This window comes from Pithys albifrons, chromosome 1, assembly GCF_047495875.1.
Source record: "Pithys albifrons albifrons isolate INPA30051 chromosome 1, PitAlb_v1, whole genome shotgun sequence".
Classification (NCBI taxonomy): domain Eukaryota; kingdom Metazoa; phylum Chordata; class Aves; order Passeriformes; family Thamnophilidae; genus Pithys; species Pithys albifrons.
This window is the reverse complement of record NC_092458.1, coordinates 18,398,268-18,416,555: the sequence shown is the minus strand read 5'-3', so window position 1 is coordinate 18,416,555 and position 18,288 is coordinate 18,398,268. Positions and strand designations below refer to the sequence as shown.

The 18,288-nt window shown below is 40.1% G+C and overlaps 1 protein-coding gene across 1 annotated transcript in view; it reads left to right on the top strand.

The window, feature by feature from the left end:
• Nucleotides 1–18,288, top strand: part of TUBGCP3 (tubulin gamma complex component 3) — a 55,161-nt gene that overhangs the window by 12,545 nt on the left and 24,328 nt on the right. Inside the window, exons 3-8 of the mRNA XM_071569646.1 lie at nucleotides 316–383; nucleotides 3,595–3,672; nucleotides 4,289–4,506; nucleotides 10,163–10,335; nucleotides 14,515–14,633; nucleotides 17,794–17,919. Coding sequence (XP_071425747.1) covers nucleotides 316–383; nucleotides 3,595–3,672; nucleotides 4,289–4,506; nucleotides 10,163–10,335; nucleotides 14,515–14,633; nucleotides 17,794–17,919 — 782 coding nt within the window. The remainder of the gene's footprint in view (nucleotides 1–315; nucleotides 384–3,594; nucleotides 3,673–4,288; nucleotides 4,507–10,162; nucleotides 10,336–14,514; nucleotides 14,634–17,793; nucleotides 17,920–18,288) is intronic.

Sequence of the window (18,288 nt, the reverse complement as noted above, 5' to 3'; positions counted from 1 at the left end):
CCCTCAAGTCCCTAAACCTACTGTATGTCAGACTAGACTTTAAAAGGGCACTGATTTAGATGGTGTGTATGTTGATTGCCCTAAGAAAAAGAGGTACTTATATGGAACCACTTCTGATGCAAGAGTTTTCAGGGGTGGAATGCAGATAACATGAAAACAGGCAAAATGTTTGAGTAAATAGGATGAAAGTTCAACATCACTAAGCTTTCTTGGGTACACTTGCTAATTTACCACAAATGTATAATGTTAGACATAACTATAATTAATTCTTCCAAATTTTTAATCTGTATTTCTTTTTTTTTATTATTTTAATAGTTGTGCGACAAAGAAGAGAAGCAGATGCTGCTTTATTTTCAGAACTCTACAGAAAACTTGGTTCACAGGTAGTGTAAGAAATGTGTAAAGAGTAGAAAAACTGAAGGCACACATACACATCCTTCTGATATTGTTTTGGAGAGTGCTAAGGTTATGAACAATATTTTTTCTGAGAGGATGGTTAAATGCTGGAACAGCTTACCCAGGAAAGGTGCAGCACTGCCATCCTTGGGAGAGAGTGAAAACCTGAGTGGACGCAGTTGCAGGCGGAGCTGCTGGAGACAATCCTGCTTGGAGCAGAGGGATTGGACTAGGCAATACCCACTAATGCCTTTCAACCCTAATTATTCTGCAGTTTTTATGAAAAAGTTTACAAGTTCCTTCTTTTTGGAATTTGACTGTAAATCAGAAGAGAATAAGGAATACATTTTTAATATTTGAATCCAGTTATATGAAGGGGCACTTCATATGAAGAAAGAAACTCTCTAAAAATAGAAGTGTCCATTTTATATGTAAAACTGCTGAATTTTCTCAAAGTTAGTTTTACAGAAATCCCTCTCAGTATACAGATTTTAATACTCTAGGATACTCATGCCTCTGAATTTTTAAGTGCTCCAAGTCTGTAATGTTGAAGGTTAAGGGGTTGTTGACTTTGATGTCTGTAGCATTGATGTTAATCAAAGAATACTTAGTTGATATTCTGACAAAAGATGCTGGTGTACAGAAAACCTGAGTTTTAACAGGGTAACACTAAGATTTTAAGATTGCAATAAAGTTATTCTGCGGAGAATATGCCTAGTTAGAACTTGTTTCTGCCCCTCTCCTTTTCCATGGTTAACTTATCCAATAGTTTGTTAGTACTTGGAGCTAGTACTGAGTGACTCTTCATTTTCTTTGTGTCCTGAGTGAATTTGTGTATTATTAGCATTACTTTTTACAGCAAATCAAGTGTCACTGCCTCAGCCATTGGTTTCAGCCTCTCCTTGCATGCTACACTGTATGGTCTTGCTCTTTAAATACAGATTTTCTGTGACATGTTTCTGTGGCTTCCATACTGGGTTGCCAGTTGGCAAGCGAAAGTGCTGCAGAGCATGACTGTAATCTTTGATACGAAATGCCTGCCTATGTTATGTGTTTGGGTTATTCTTTCAAATGTGTAATGCAAGGGGGGCAGTCCCGTGGTGTAAAGGAGAGCACTCTGGGCTCTGAATCCCAAGGACCTGACTTCGAGTCTCAGTGGGGACCGTCCCCTGGCAGTTCAATGCCTCCCTGCCATCCCATCCCATCAGATCTCGGATGCTCAGCAGGGTCAGCCCCGGTTAGTACCGAGTGCTGTGACAGTCCTGAGGACTTCACTGTCACTGTCCAAGCTCGCTCGGCCATGGCAAATGGACCTGAGGACTTAAATGGTGGGGCCAGTTCTGCACATGCTGTGCCTCACCTAAAAAATCCACTGTGCAGGCTGGAAGGGCACACCCACGTGGGGAGAGCCCTTCCCAAATCTTCCTTCTCAAAGTCTGGCCATACATACGTAATGCAAGGTATCTTTATGTTTTACTGCCTCCTCAAACACTGGAGGTTCTTTTAACCTTCTTTTTTTTCCTGTTGTAGCACCTTGTGTACATGAAACACTATCATAGCTTCTTTAAAATTCACTATACCAATTATTATTAAACCTGCTGTTTATTACTGATGGTGAACAATCATTTCTTTTCCCCATGAGCTTAGGGAAAGAGGTAAAAAAGATACATATTTTCTGAATCAATGAGGCTTTTTCTTCCTCCAGCAAATCTCTTGAAAACAGCTAGGAGGAAAAAAAGGCATGTGTGCATCTGTTTTAACTTTGTTTCCTCCCTTACTCTTAAGAGAAAAGGAGGTCAGTGCTTATTTTTGTGGCAGCTTGGCAGCTGAGAATACCATGCTTCTTGAAGCACTTGGACTTACTCTGCCCTGGCCAGTACAAGAAGCAGTAATGTTGCTGCACCTTCTTGGTCAGTTGTTAATTAGTTACTTTATTAGTTTTGTACAACAGATGCAATCCCTCTACTTTTTGCTTGTTGTTCAACTCAAACCAGAATATAATAGACTTCTGCTTTACATAGTAGTATAGAAGGTCTCCTTTTGCTCTTCTATAACAATATAGAGCTTTGATTTGGTTAGTGGACTCTGTCCTGAAGAATGGAATGCTCTTTGTCCAAAATTCTTATAACATGTAACATATGCACACTAAATGTGTAATTTGCAAGAGGTAGAAAAAATAGAAAATGGTGAAAATGAAAGCATGTTTAAAAAAGAAAATTTCAAACTGACCTTGAAAGTGCTTTTTGCAAGAGTAATAGCACTGAATTACATTGCTTCATAGAGAATGGAGTCTTTGTTGAATCTTGATATGACTAAAGTTTCCTTTATATTCAACATTGCTGAATACTCAGATTGTAGCCTGATCAGTGTTGTAAGCAAACTTTAAATTTCTTTGATTTACTCCACTGTTTAATGTCCACCATAAGGTTCTATGTCCCTGGTAAATTCAGGTGCACGCGTCAGTGTCACAGAACTATGCAGTAACATATCTAGAAACATGGATATTTTGAATAAAACTCTTTAGTATTTTCCTTCCCTCTAAAGTGGTAGCTTGGGCTTCAGTCTAAGCTTTCTGCTGAGATCTAAAGCTGATGACAGTGTTAGTCTAACAGTCTCTTTGTGTCTGTTTGCTAAAGACTGTATTATATATTTGTCAAGTGTCATGTTCACAGTGTCTGTATCTAAGGCTGTAAAAATTTTAGTAGCTCTCTTAAATGGCATTTAAAGTAATAGAAATGGAAAATCTTGCTTTTGAAGCCTCCTTGTAAAGGAGAGTGAAGGGGGAAAGTGGAGAAAAGACATTTCTCTGCTTAAAATTTTACCAAGAGTTTTGCTTCTTCACATTTAGGTAAAATTAACATCCAAACCTGAAATATTTTAAATGGCAAGATTATGTGGGAATGCTGGTAAAAGTTCATCTCTGTATAAACCTCATTCTTAGTGACTATGAATTGTAAATTGAGCTTATTTGCTGATCTCTGAGCAGGTCAAAGTTCATGATTTGAACACAGTGGAGAAAATTAATAAAATTGGCAATACAGAGGCTGCACTGCACATTTCCAGTTTATTCTAGAAAGTGTTAGTCTGATTTGTCTGGAAGATGTATTTGTATGCATATATATTAGGCTGCATAACTAAAAGGAAATCTATAGTTGTTGAGAGTTGAACTAATTTTTGTTTGCCTTCATTTTTTTAAAGGGCATTTTGAAAAACAAATGGTCAATACTCTACCTCCTGCTTAGCCTTAGTGAAGATCCACGTAAACAGTCTAACAAGGTAAGTGAGGAGACCTCTGTTACTTCTGAGAAACAGTAAATGTGTGTCACTTATTTTAGATGCCATTAAGAATCATTATCCAGACTTAATCAACACCTCAGGCTGTGTTTGTGGCAATTGTGAGGCTGAAAGAAAGAACACACTTTACTTAAGTATCTGAATATTTAGTGTCATTTTCTTACACTATGTACATGTAAAAATCTGAACTGTCCAACATTTGTAGCTGAAGTTGTGATTGTATTAGATGGGTGGTTTTTATGTTTGCTTTCTGCTTGGTGCTGTAATATCTGCTCATGTGCTAATGAGTTTTAAATGGAGCAGAGAAAGCAAAATTCCTCCTTCAGCTGCAGCTCTGCTTGCACCGAAGTGCTTTTTGCAGCTATTGCTCATGACAGTTTGCAGTCAAAAAGAAGCTATATTGCTAAAAGTACCTTTGCTCACCATAAAGGATGTTTTTGTTGTTATAATTGCAACAGCAATTTTTGCTTTACATAAACATAGTCTTCAGGTTTTTCTTGTTTTGATATTACACACCTGTTAACTAAAGACATGACTTAAAGCAACTCCCACATTTTATTTTTTTTAATTCCTCCCTTTGAAATCCTTTCCTTTTCAGGTATCAAGTTATGCCACGCTTTTTGCTCAAGCATTGCCACGGGATGCTCACTCAACCCCTTATTACTATGCCAGGCCTCAGACCCTTCCACTGAATTACCAAGACCGCAGTGCTCAGTCTGCGCAGAGTTCCTGCAGCATGGGGAGCAGTGGGATCAGCAGCATCAGCCTGTATGCCCTAAATGGGCCAACACCAACTCCACAATCACTCGTTCCAGGGTAAATTTTACCTTACTGATAGGTTTGGAGAAGACTTGAGATGATCTGCTGCTTTTTTTGCCTTGTTTCTTTTTTTTTTCCTTTTTGCCACTCTCCCTGTTCATATGCCTTTGGAAATTCCACTGTAGGTGCAGAGAAACTGAGTTCCTTAACTGAACAGTTCTGAATATCAGGTGCTGGCATATGACATATGAAGCCATGATTGGCTGCCCCAGTGTATCCATTGTTTATCACCATCTTCTTGTCTCTGTTTTCCTTCCCATCCCCAAGAAACACAAAATCACAATTGATGCCTTTTCAGAAAGGACCACAGCTGCTTTTTAGTAGAGTATATTTGACATGAGTTACTGAATTCATAGTATGGAAATAATAACTAGTGCTGACAGAACTGGATTTTACTGCTATTAATAGGCTTTACAATACAAATACTTCTTGGACTGTGTCAGTACTAGGTTTATATTGTGTATCTCGAATACATGGGTATGTGATGCCTTTAAAACTAGGAGCAACAGGAAGGGCTGTGCCTCACAATCAAGTGAGGAATTGGCAGACCAAGTTGGTAAGCAAAGGATGCAGGGTGATGTGGGCAAGAGAGACCTTGAAACCAACAGAGCAGGAAAGAAGGGACTCCATCCAACTGTGCAGAGAAATGAGGAATGTGAAGAGGAAGCCTTCTATGGGAAGGCTGTAACATCAGCTAACATATGCAGTGGAGGGAACAGACAGGAGGACTTGAATTCACTGGGGCTGTGATCTCATTGGAATCACAAAACCATGGTGGGATAGTTCATAACACTGGAGTGTTACAGGGCCCTTTACAGGCTCATTGGAAAGGACAGGCCAAGGGGGCAAGAAAAACAAATTGCAGTTTACATGAGGGAGCAGCAAGAATGTAGGGAGCTTTGCCTACAGACACATGAGCTGCTGACTGAGACTTCATGAGAAGTAAAAGGCAGAGCAACATGGGTGATGCTGTGGTGGACATCGGCTGTAGACTGCCATCAGGAAGCAGATGAGATATTTGGATGACTGGAAGAAGTGTTACATTTGCAGGCCCTGGTATTCATGGAGAGCTTTAATCACAGCCATAACTGAGGCAATAGAATAGTTCTGTTTGAAGGGATCTACAACGATCATTTAACTGCCTGACTTGAGAGCTGGTTGATATTCAAGGATTACCTCCTTCAAGTTCAAGAATGAAATGGACAAGTGGAATTCAAGCAAAAGTGGCAGGAGACCTGCATGGTTGATCAAGTTGCATCTGACAAAACTCAGACATGAAAAAAGTGTACAAAAGATGGAATCAGGGCCAGGTGCAAAGGACCATCCATGGGCAGAGAGACTAAGTGTGCAGTGAAAGCGTAAACTGACTTGAATTTAATCTATCAAGGGATATGAAGGGCAACAGAAAATATTTCTACAACTACAGAAACAGTAAAGGAAGGCTAGAGAAAACATGGCCCTCCTGTTCGAGGGGCATGGACTGTGGTGACAGAAGATGTGAAAAAGACTGAAGTATTCAGTGCTTCCTTTGCCTTGGTTTCTGCTGGTAAGACCAGTGCAGGACCTTGAGACCCTTGGGAAAGTCATTGTGACTCTGCAATGCATGTCCAGACCCATGAAGGACTAAAAAGGGGGCCTAGGAGCACAGACTTAAGAAAAGGAAGACATACTCGACCAATCTTACAGCTTTCTATGATGAGATGATTTACTTGGTGGACAAAGGGAGAGCAATGATTGTTCTTTATTTCAACTTTTACTAAGACTTTTGATACTGTCTACCTATAATATCCTTGTTGACAGACTTAATAAAATGTGGACTAGATAGAGTGACAGTGGACTGAAAACTGTCTGACCTGCTTGACTCAAAAGGATTACCATCAGTGGCACAAAGTCCAGGTGGGGCCTGGTCACTAATGGTGTAGCCCAGATGCTGCATCCTTCATCCCACGTGATAGCACAGAGTGAATCCTCACAACTTGGTGGATGATACAAAGCTGGGAGGAGTAGTTGATAAAGGATGTCATTAAACATATTCAGAGGATGCTCAGTAGGCTCCTGAAACAGGCTGACAGGAGCCCACTGAAGTTTGTCAAAGTCCTGCACCTGGGGAGGAATAATTCCATGCACCAGTATGTACTGGGGGCTGACAAGTTGAAAAGCAGCTTTACAGAAAAGATCCTGGGGTTCCTGGTAGACACCAAGTTGAACATGAGTGTGCAATGTGTGGTGAAGAAGGCCAAGAGCCTCCTGGTCTGTGTTGGGAAGGGCAGTCAGCAAGAAGGGTGAGGGAAGTAAAACATCCTCACTGCTTGGTACTAGTGAGACACATCTGCAAATGCAGTCATGGTACAAAAAAAGACACAGGCAGTCTGGAAAGAGTGTGAAGGAAGCCCAAAAGCAGTTAAGGGATTGGAGTGTCTCACATGTTAGGGGAGGCTGTGAGAGCTGGGACTGTTCAGCCTGGAGAAGAAAAGGCTCAAAGGATCTTACCTATGTGACTATGACTGGGGGAGTAGAGCCAGACTCTTTCAGGTAGTGTCCAGGAAAAGAACAAGAGGTAACTGGCAAAATTTACAAGTCTGTGAATCACAGTTAAACATAAGGAAAAAAAACTTTTGCATAAGGTGAGGTATGTGTTTGAGGGCAGGGAGGATACTGTGAAACACTGAAATGGGTTGCCCAGTGAGGTTGTGCCATCTCCATGCTTAAAAATACTGAAAACATGACTTGGACAATGCAGCAGGTAACCCTCTCTAGCTGATCCTGCTTTGATCAGGGGAGTTGGAAGAGGTGATCTCCAGAGGTCCCTTTCAACCTCAACCATTATATAATCCTGATATAACACAGAAAGTTATGTCAGTGAGTTTCTTTCATATATTTGCTTGCTTAAAAATACCAGAAGAACCCTACCCTGTTTCTTGCATATTCTTCGCCTGACCTATTCAGACTATTGTTTTCACAGGAATTTCACTGTACTCTTTAGTCTTGTCATCTGTGAGCTTCATTCCTCCGAACTTCTCTTTATACCTGTTTTACTTTTTTCTAGAGTACATTCTTCTGAACAGCCTAAATTCAGTGTTCTACTCTATTTGGCGCGTTATAAATGCTAAGCAAAATAGAGCTCAGTCTTCGACAGTAAGACCAGTTATCCTCAGGGCAACTGGCCCCCTGAGCTGGTAGACAAGGACAGGGAGCAGAATGGAGCCCCTGTAATCCAGGAGGAAGCAGTTAGTGACCTGCTGAGCCACTTAGATACTCACAAGTCTGTGGGACCAGATGGGATCCACCCTAGGGTGTTGAGGGAGCTGTCAGAAGAGCTTGCTAAGCCACTCTCCATCATTTATCATCAGTCCTGGATAACCAGAGAGGTCCCAGATGACTGGAGGTTGGCCAATGTAATGCCCATCCACAAGAAGGACTGGAAGGAGGATCTGGGGAACTACAGGCCTGTCAGCCTGACCTCAGTGCCCAGCAAGGTTTTAGAGCAGATCATCTTGAGTGTGATCCCATGGTACATACAGACAACCAAGGGATCAGACTCAGCTAGCACAGGTCTAGGAAGGGCAGGTCCTGCCTGACCAACCTGATCTCTTTTTATGACCACGTGACCTGCCTGGTGGATGAGGGAGAAGCTGTGAATGTAGTATACCTGGACTTCAGCAAAGTCTCCCATGGCATAGTCCTGGAAAAGCTGGCAGCCCATGGCTTCGACAGGAGCACTCCCTGCTGGGTTAAGAACTGGCTGATGGCCAGGGCCAGAGAGTGCTGGTGGATGGTGCTGCATCCAGTTGGTGTCCAGTCACTAGCAGTGTCCCCCAGGAATCACTGTTAGTCCCCGTCTTGTTTAATATCTATTATCTGGATGAGGGGACTGATTCTACCATTAGCAAATTTGCAGACAACATCAAGTTGGGTGGGAGTGTCGATCTGCTGGCTGGTAGGAAGGCTCTGCAGAGATACCTGGACAGGATGGATCAATGGGCTGAGATCAAGAGTGTGAAGTTCAACAAGGGCAAGTGCTGGGTCCTGCACTTTAGTGATGCCAACCCCCTGCAGCGCTACAGGCTCGGGGCAGAGTGGCTGGAAAGCTGCTCAGTGGAAAAGGACCTGGGGATGCTGGTTAACAGTGGTGGAACATGAGCCAGCAGTGTGTCCAGGTGACCAAGAAGGCCACTGGCATTCTGGCTTGTATCAGGAATGGTGTGGCCAGCAGAACTAGGGAAGTGATTCTTTCCCTGTGCTTGGCACTGGTGAGGACACACCCCAAGTACTGTGTCCCGTTCTGGGCCCCTCATTTCAGGAACAACATTGAGATGCTGGAGCATGTCCAGAGAAGGGCAGCGAAGCTGGTAAAGGGTCTGGAGTACAAGTCCTATGAGAAGCAGCTGAAGGAGCTGACGTTGTTTAGCTTGGAGTAAAGGAAACTCAGGTGGGACCTTGTTGCTCTCTACAAGTACCTGAAAGGAGACTGCGATGAGATGGGGATCAGTCTCTTTTTCCCTGGCAGCTAGTGACAAGATGAGAGGTCATAGTCTTAAGCTGCACCATGGGAGGTTTAGGTTGGACATTAGGAAGAACTACTTCACAGGAAGAGTGATTATTGAAATAAGCTGCCTGGGGATGTGGTGGAATCACTCTTCCTGGAGGTGTTGAAGGAAAGACTGGGCATGGCACTGAGTGCCATGGTCTCGTTGACATTGGTAGTGTTAAATCATAGGTTGGACTCGATCTCAGAAGTCTTTTCCAGCCTCATTGATTCTGAGATTCTGAGTTGCTCTGTCTGGCAGGCTGTGTTCTTGTTGACCATCTCATTGAGTTAACGATGCGGTGATTGAAAGAGAAAAGGCATTTCCTGACTTCTTGCACATGGACATTTGTATTGCAATCCTTTTCCATCTCTCCATGTGACTGCTTTCACAGCTTTGTGGAATTAATGTTTTGGATTTTTTAAAAGTATATGTATATTTCAAAATGTTTACATTCCGTTGGAGGAGGAGGAGGAGGAACGGTCAGCAAAAATTCCATGCAGATATTTGCAACTTTATTTTTCATCATGATGCAGAAATATTCAGAAAGCTAACTTCTAGTCTTAACGTTTTTTATGTTTAAGACTTTGTGAGAAATTACAAGTTTGGTAGGAAGGAAAATCAGAGCTTGTCTGGATACTCCCTCCTTGATCACATCTTCAGACACTTGATAGAAACTATCTGAAAGGAGAGTGAACTTTATCCTCTTTTCTATTTTCCTTTAGTTCTTTGACATGTAATTACAGTTTCAGGTAATAACAAAACTTAAATATTTAAGGGTTTTAGTATGACTGTTGTTTTTTATACTTAGAGTAACTTTTAATCTATTTCAGCATAATTACACTTTTCAAAAAAGTCAGTTTTTAATATGAAATCATATTTGTCAGATTTGTAGCCCCCTTTTCTAGAGGGCTTTTTTTTTAAGTATAGGCTTATAGGAAGCTATAAATTGTCTCTATGTTCTGTACCCTTTCTTGAGGTCCATTTATTAAAAAAACCCCAACTGACATATCCATGGAAAACAAACTCAAACTTGGGGACATTTTTCAAAATTTGCGTCACTCCATGCCATGTAATGGGTATGGAATAAAAGTTTTTAAAGATATTTCTTCCTTTTATCCTTTTAGACAATCCTATCAAGCCCCAGGTGTTGGAGATTGTCTCCGTCAGCAACTGGGATCACGTCTCGCATGGACTTTAACTGCAAATCAGCCTTCTTTACAAAGCACTACCTCAAAAGGCTTTTCAAATGCTGTGTCTCGTGGTGTGCCAAGATCTAGACGGGAAGGGGATACAAGTGGTGAGCAAAGATGTATTTGTTAAAGATCATTGTTTTACAGTTGTTATTTATATCCTCCATTATTTTTTTTAAATGCTTTTGGAATAGTTTTTATAGCATGTTGATTTTTGGAGGAGTGTTTTTCTAGAATGCATTTGATAGAAGGGTAGAAGGAAATGTGAGAGATAATATTTTAATTTACTAACAGCTAAAGCTAACATTGAAAACTTCGTGTTTTTTACATTGCTTTAGTGTAACCTAGGGCGGTCCCAGGGTGTAAAGGAGAGCACTCTGGACTCTGAATCCCAAGGACCTGAGTTCGAGTCTCAGTGGGACCATCCCCTGGCAGTTCAATGCCTCCCTGCCATCCCATCCCGCCACATCTCGGATGCTCAGCAGGGTCAGCCCCAGTTAGTACCGGGTGCTGTGACAGTCCCAAGGACTTCACTGTCACTGTCCAAGCTCGCTCGGTCGTGGCAAATGGACCTCAGGACTTAAACGGTGGGGCCAGTTCTGTGCACGCTGTGCCTCACCTAAAAAATCCACTGTGCAGGCTGGAAGGGCACACCCACGTGGGGAGAGCCCTGCCCAAATCTTCATTTGCAAAGTCTGGCCATACATGCATACATACATAGAAGGAAATGTGCAACACTAGTATAGTTGGCCACAGTCTCTCTGGCTGATTCTTAATTTCTTTTTGCAGTGGTTGGCTTTATAATGTATTCTGCCCTCTTAAAATTAAGACTGACTTTGTTCCAGTGTTTGTCAGCCATGTGATGGTGACTTGTGAGCAATGATCATTCTGTTGATGATCAGAAGATGATACTGCTTTTAGCATCAGAAAGAGAGCTCAATGAATAGAATTTGTTGAAATAGACTCATCCATTTCTACTTTAAATTAGCACACTGTTTACAGTGGTTGTATTTGGAGCAAGTGACATAAAATAACCAATAGATAAATGTAGAATCACAGAATGGTTTGAGTTGGACCGGACCTTAAAGATCATCTTGTTCCAACCCTCCTGCTGCAGGCAAGGATATCTTCCACTAGACCAGGTTGCTCAGAGTCCTGTCCAACCTGGCCTTGAACACTTCTTGAGATGGGACATCCACATCTTTTTTGGACAACCTGTTCCAGGGCTTCAACAACCTCAGAGTAAAAATATTCTTCCTAAATTCCTAATATTGCTAATTTGTTTCCTTGAGTAAGTGGCTGTAAACTTGAAGCTAGTGCCTAGAGGATCTATTCTGAATTTACACAAGTGTAACTAAAGAGGAATTGGTTAAGAAGTGAAAGTTTCAACCCACATCTACTGTAAAAGTGGCAAATTTTTCTGAATGAGAGAGCTAATGGCAGATGTCATCATGCAGTGCTGTTGCTCTCTGGCAAAGAAGGATAAGAAATGCAGTTTTTTGTTTGCAGTTTGGTTTTTTGTTTTGATTGTTTGGTTTGTTGTTTTGTTTAATAACTCCTAAACAAATAATTGGGGATATTTAGAAGCTAAAATATAGCCTGTCTGCCAGGCTATGCATCTTTGAGTAGCAGTGTACAAAGCAGGAGCTTATAGACCAAATGAGTTGTACTGGTAGTATCTGAGGGCAGCATTTCATGGTTAGAATCTAATTAACAAGTCTGTTGATGTTCAAGAGGACATGTGTATATATATATATAATGTAAGTATGTTATTTGTAGTTGATATAATACAGACAAAATTATATAAAATCTAGCACTGCCTCTTAATTTGTTATACTGATTGGTATAAAAGGCAATACTTCTTCCGTTGAGTCAGCCAGCAGCTGTGATGCTTTGGTTCTTGTGTGGGAGGGGTGTAAGGGCTGTCAGTTGTCTTAAATGAAGTCACTTGCTGATGTTGAAATAGAAGTAAGACTGTGTTCTGAATATGCAAGGCTAATGCCAAGAAGATACATTTGTATGAATACAAAATTCTTCTATAATCAAATTTTTTTCTGTCTTCTAAAGTTGCTTGTTTTTATTTGGATTTTTCTTATTGTTACACCTACACAGAGTGTAGTCTGACACATTGTATAGCTAATATTAATACATCTTATTTTGTTTACCAATTAAAGGAACATGCACTTCGATCTTTCACCATTTCACTGACAGTTTCTAAAAGGGGCAAGCTACTCTTATGCACATCTTAAGGTTATGAAGGGAGCTTTAAACAGTGTCTTGAGATGAAGGCTAATTTTGCCAAAATAAGAATATAATTTATTTGTTATTATTCTGGGAAAGAGGATTGTTGGGGAGGCAAGCTGATGGGAGTAAGAGTGCTGTCAAAATTGGGAGAAACATGTTCTAGCATCTCAATTTCTGGATAATGTTAAAATTGGTTTAGTCTTGATATCTTAAATGAAGTTACAGAAGCAAATGGTGCTGTTTTTCCCAGAAAAAGTGGGGATAGTTTCAGTGGCCTGCACAGCACTTTTTTGGATTTTCTGTTTCCTTTAAATAAATAAATATCGTAAATCTCAAACATAGTCTAACCTCTAAGTAGAGATAAGAACCAGGAGCAAGCTGTATGCTACAATAACAGACACTTTACCAAATCAAATGTGTATCTATCTTCAGAAACAGTATTTACACATTACTGTTTGGCAGCTCCTTAGCTGCTATGCAGGTGACAGTCTGGTTTTGCTCACTGAGCAGTGGCATGTATGATTGAAAGCCAATATTAAACAAGCAGCTCTTTCTTGTGGGTTAACTGTTGTTTTCCTAGGTGAATATAAAGAGATTATTCTGTCAGTCCCTACTTAACAACTTTAGCTGTTTGTTCGAAGAAAGATAAAGTTGTTACGATGCCTCAGAACTTGCACCGGTGGTTGGATCAGAAAAAAGGTTTCACAGCTGACTCTGTTGGTTAAAATATACCATGCCCTGTGTCATATAAGCTGATTGCTGAGAGAATCACAGGTAGCATTAGAGGCAGGTGTCATGTGAAAGGGAGGAGGGACAGAAATGCAAAGATTTCTAATCTTAACTGTATTAATATAAAGTTAATAGCTATATGCACCCTTGGGGATAATCAAAACTTTATGAGCCCAGCACTGCCTGCCGAACTAGGACAGAACACAGGCTGGAAAGATTTTTGACTCCCTATGAGGACCTCACTTAAGCCAGGGAGAAATTTTTAGCAATAAGCACCTCCACAAAAATTAGATCCTTATGAAACCAACACTGCCTAACCACACAGCTAGCACACAGGTTGGAAGGACTTCTCACCTCTGCTATTAAGGCAACACATATTAGCAAAAAAAAGAAAAGAACTTTCCTCACGATAGCTCCCGAAATAACATTTATTAATACAGGTACATGACAATGACTATATGGGTTACTTAGTCGGTGATAACATTTAGCTGCAGGATTGTACAAAATACCCCCAAAGACACTGGCACAACACACATTTTACAGACCACCCCAGCAATATGCCACTCCATGACAAACTTAACTAACAGAGGATTACTAAACAGGAACACAACAGTTCAACACCACCTGTAAACACACTCAATAACCCAAAAGAAAAGCAGCAGGAAAAATACAGCCGCTTTCCATTAACACGTATACACCCAGTGAGCTATAACAAATTATAACTAGTAAGGCATAAGAAAATAAAGTAAGAATTTAGTTGCTTACCCCTGCACTGTTGATGAAATGGGGAAGACAGGGTAGCTTGTAGATTGCCCTCACAGAGGTGGAAGTTTTTCTCCCCAAGTTGCAGTTAAACTGCAACTTCTTTTTATATTTTTTTTTCTTCAGATGGTTGTGTGACTTAATCTTTTTGGGGGTGATGCAGATGCCTGAGGGGGGTGGGCTCTTTGATTCTGCAGAGGCAGGGTGGGGCAAAGAAAGGCCATGTTAACTTAATAACATTCCATTCTTTGGTAAGACCCACCACTTGCCAGTTTGCCTCGCTTTTGTCTTCTGTGGGGAGCACCCCTCCAGGGGGCTGAGGTGTTTCCCTCATCCCATCAGGGCTTATCAACCCATCACCCCACAGCAGGTACAGGGAATTTTTGGCTTTCCCCTCAGATTGTTAAGAGGACCTAAAACATTTCTTTACAGGTTGTAAACATAGGCTTTATAATTTCTTTTTATTTTGGTAATGCTTTTTGAAGTTGTAATCAAAACTTACTTGTCTCAACAAATCTAAATACTGTTTTGTTTTTGTTTTTTCTTTCTAGGCTCTGTTGAAATAACTGAAGCAAATCTTGTAAGAGATGTTTTATATGTCTTCCAGGGAATAGATGGCAAAAACATCAAAATGTGCAATTCTGAAAATTGCTATAAAGTGGAGGGGAAGGTATTGTATTGTATGTTGGCTTGTATTTCATGTATGAGCAGAGAGGTATATAGAGGAAAAATAGCTATGAAAACATATAAAAAAGTTAAAATATAATTACAGGTCTTTATTCCCTCCCCCAGCTTTTATTTTATTTATTTTTTTAATACAACAAAGTGGTTTCAGTAGAAGTAGATTGAGTATTAGGTTCCAAAAAGAAACTGTAGCATTTCATAAGATGTGAATGGGTTCCCAACTCTTAATCCAGTAGAAAGACTCCTATGTTATGGCTTAATTTGAGGAGTTTTGTAATCATTTCCCCTCTCGAGTATATCAAATATAAAGCAGATACAAGTGTTGCCTACATTATTATTGGATTAAATTTTAACAGCCTGAGATGTGGAATTGATGCAAGTCACTTGATATTATGGTCTTGAATAGAATTTGTAAGTGATCATCTAGATGAGTTTGTGTGGATTATCCGGTGATAGAACAGAAAATGCTGATGTGAATTTGAATGTAAGTGTCAAATAGGGAACAAAAGAACAGGAATGGTACCTGAGAGAGAGATCTTGCTTTGAGGTGGTGAGATGTTCAGCATATCTGCAAAAAAACCCCAAGGTTGAGATTGGATCAGCCAGAGCAAAGAACAGAAGTATGGCACTAATTTCCTTAGCATGTTCTCATTCAGTGTTCAGCCAGTACTGCTTCAGAGCTCAGTTTCTGCTTGCTAATTGGCTTTCATGTTCACATGGAAAGACAATGCTTCTGATTTTTACTTTATTAAGAGCATACTACTATGACAATATTACATATCCTAAAATGGTGGGGAAATTATTTTTGGGCCATTTCATGTCCCAAGAGCACAGTGGACAGGTCTTAATGTTGGTTGTGACAGCACTGATTTCCTTTGTTCCTCCATAATAGCAAAAACTGAAATGTACAACTGTTCTCTGTTACTTTACAGTGTCTTTTAGGGCTGCTTAGTGGAGGGTAAATGAAAAACTTAACTCTTGTTAAATCAGTTAAATCTTATCTCTAAACAGATTCTTAATAAACAGATTTTTTGTACCTGCAGATGCTGAAAGTTTGTAATTCCCCAACACCTGCTCTCAGTTACTTATAGTCCATATATAATTTAGATTATATATGGCAAAGAAAAGGCAGCATAAGAGATTTTTCTAGAGGAATGTAGAAGAAAATGAGTGGTTGCAGAATCAGCACTATAGGTTTCTTTGGCTTTCTGTGTAGCTTTCATATCAAATAGACGAGTTTGAGGTAGGAAGCTCTTTTAGTTTGAATTTGTAATTCTGTTAATACAGGGAGTTAAATTACTTACCACGAGCCACCTGAATAGTGCTTTTGCCTGAGAACCTTGCCTTAAGTTATTTTTGAGAAGTCAGTTGTCTTCCATGCCTCCTTATTGGCATTTTTACTGAGCTACTGAATGCAGTGAAGATGAAATTATTTGACTCACTAGAGCTACAGCTGCAACTTTTTTTGTCAAACAAGGGGGACCAAGATGATACCTCCTCCAGCTGTATTTATTGACTGCATGTGAGGCAAAATAGTAGTCAAAGCACGTAGTCCTCCCTCAGCTGCACAAAGAAAATCTCATTGTACACAGTCTGATTTTCCAGAAAGAAACACACTTTCCAAGCTGCTACTCTTGCGTGAATGTTTTCTGATGTCAGTGTTAATATTAGATCTGATGATGACATTCATCAGTGGATAAGCTATCAGCCTCTGATTTGATCTAGGAGATACAAATAACAACACTGAGTCAATTTTGCTTGTTCCTCATTTAATTTCAGCGGATGTGTGTCGTACTCAGTGCTTGTCAAGTCCTCTGTAGTTGAAGAATTCTAAATAGTTCTTATGTCATCTCTTTGGTTTTAGCTGTGGGCAGTTTCTAACTGTGTCCAATTATGCTTGTTTGGGCTGGAATTAACCCTGCAGAAGTTGTTCAAAAAGTTAAAACTGTGCCTCTGTAGCTAAACAAGACGGCCAGGAACTAAACTCTGGTCTTACAACCAAATGCTGATGCCTTGTGCAAGCCCACACTGGTGTGGCTAACACACTCTGACACTGATTGTTGTCATGGAGAATGCCTGTACTGCGAACTAAAACATTTAATGGATGAGATCGATTTCTAGTTCTTTGGCAATCTGTTTAGCTTGTTAGAGCACTTCCTTGCTTTGGTTTGAACTGTTCCAGCTGGCTCTCCAAATTATTAAAATGTCTGTAGAGGTGGGGTGGGCCCAGCTGCTGTGGGCAAAAAAATCTCTGCCTCTTGGCCCATTTTATCAGTCTGATTGTTTGGGCTTTTTTATTTGAAGAGATTTTGAAAACTTGATGATCGTGTTGTTGGGTAATGTGATAAGTAAGTTATGGTAGAAAAAAAATCTTAAGTAAAAACAGTGTTATTATCTTTTGGTAGTTTCAAAGGAAGAAATGTGCTGATGTAGATGAAAATAGTAGTAGTTAAATAGGGTGTTGGGACTAAGGTAGCCTTGCAGGGTGAGTGAGATACCAGAAGAAATACAGGCACAGACTGGAAGAGCTCAGAGGGATGTATGATTAAATAGCTTATAAAAGCTGTTACTGGTGGATCTAACTGAAACCTTGGAATTTGGATTCTGCAAGCTTGTGTTCCTCATAGCTAGCCTGGCCTAGTAGTACCTGATATTTTATTTTCTATTAAAGGTTTTTTTCATGTGTAGGAGTAACTAATTATTTTCTCAGTGTTTCTTCATTAGTTTATGATTGGCTCTTCTAGCACTCTAGTATTTTCAGTCTTGCTGATTACCAGGATAAGATGAAGTCTGATTCTGTGACATCAAATTGCAGATTTCTTCCTTTCTTCTGCAGACTTTGTTGTTACTGCCATAATTGGCTAATGTTAAAAAAGAGTTGATGAATACTGTTACATTAAGATTTCCAAAAGGAAATATCTTGGAAGTAGCCAGTAGTTGCTGTTGTTTTTTCAGTGCATGTGTGAAAAATTTAATGCTAATTTTGCGATTGTCTGGGGTTTTTTGGCACTTTCTGTTATAGAATGTAGAAGTTTTGTTTCTTGAACTGGCTTGTTTTATGAGGCAGAGGGACTTTTGTGATGAAACCAGTATTGACATGGTAAATTTGACTTAATTGCAAGTTACTGTTTCTCTTGACTTTATAGGTGAGCTTGTCCAAGTCTCTCAGAGATACTACAAGCAGACTTGCAGAGCTGGGATGGCTACATAATAAAATAAGAAAATATACAGACCAGAGGAGTTTGGATCGTGCGTTTGGACTTGTGGGACAGGTAGGTGAGCTAAAACCCAAATTTAGCTACAACATACTGGTTTTGTTTCCCTAAGAAACTACTGAGTAAATGCAGTACTAGGATAATGCATAAACTTTGGAGCTTGGATCATTCATCATTTGATTTACTCCTTTCAAGGACTGCTGCTTTTGATATAGGTCTTAGTCTGAAGGCAAGCAAAAGGCACTTGCTCTTGCTGGTCTTAAGGATTTTCCCCTGTCATTTGTAGCTGGGAAGTCTCATGCGTAGATTCTTTTTCTTAATCTCCTTTGTTTAAAAGAAAATCATGGGGTTTTTTTAATTATTCCTGCATGTTGATAAACAATAACATTGCTTAAATGGGGTGGTGGCATCCCCTGAGTACATTAA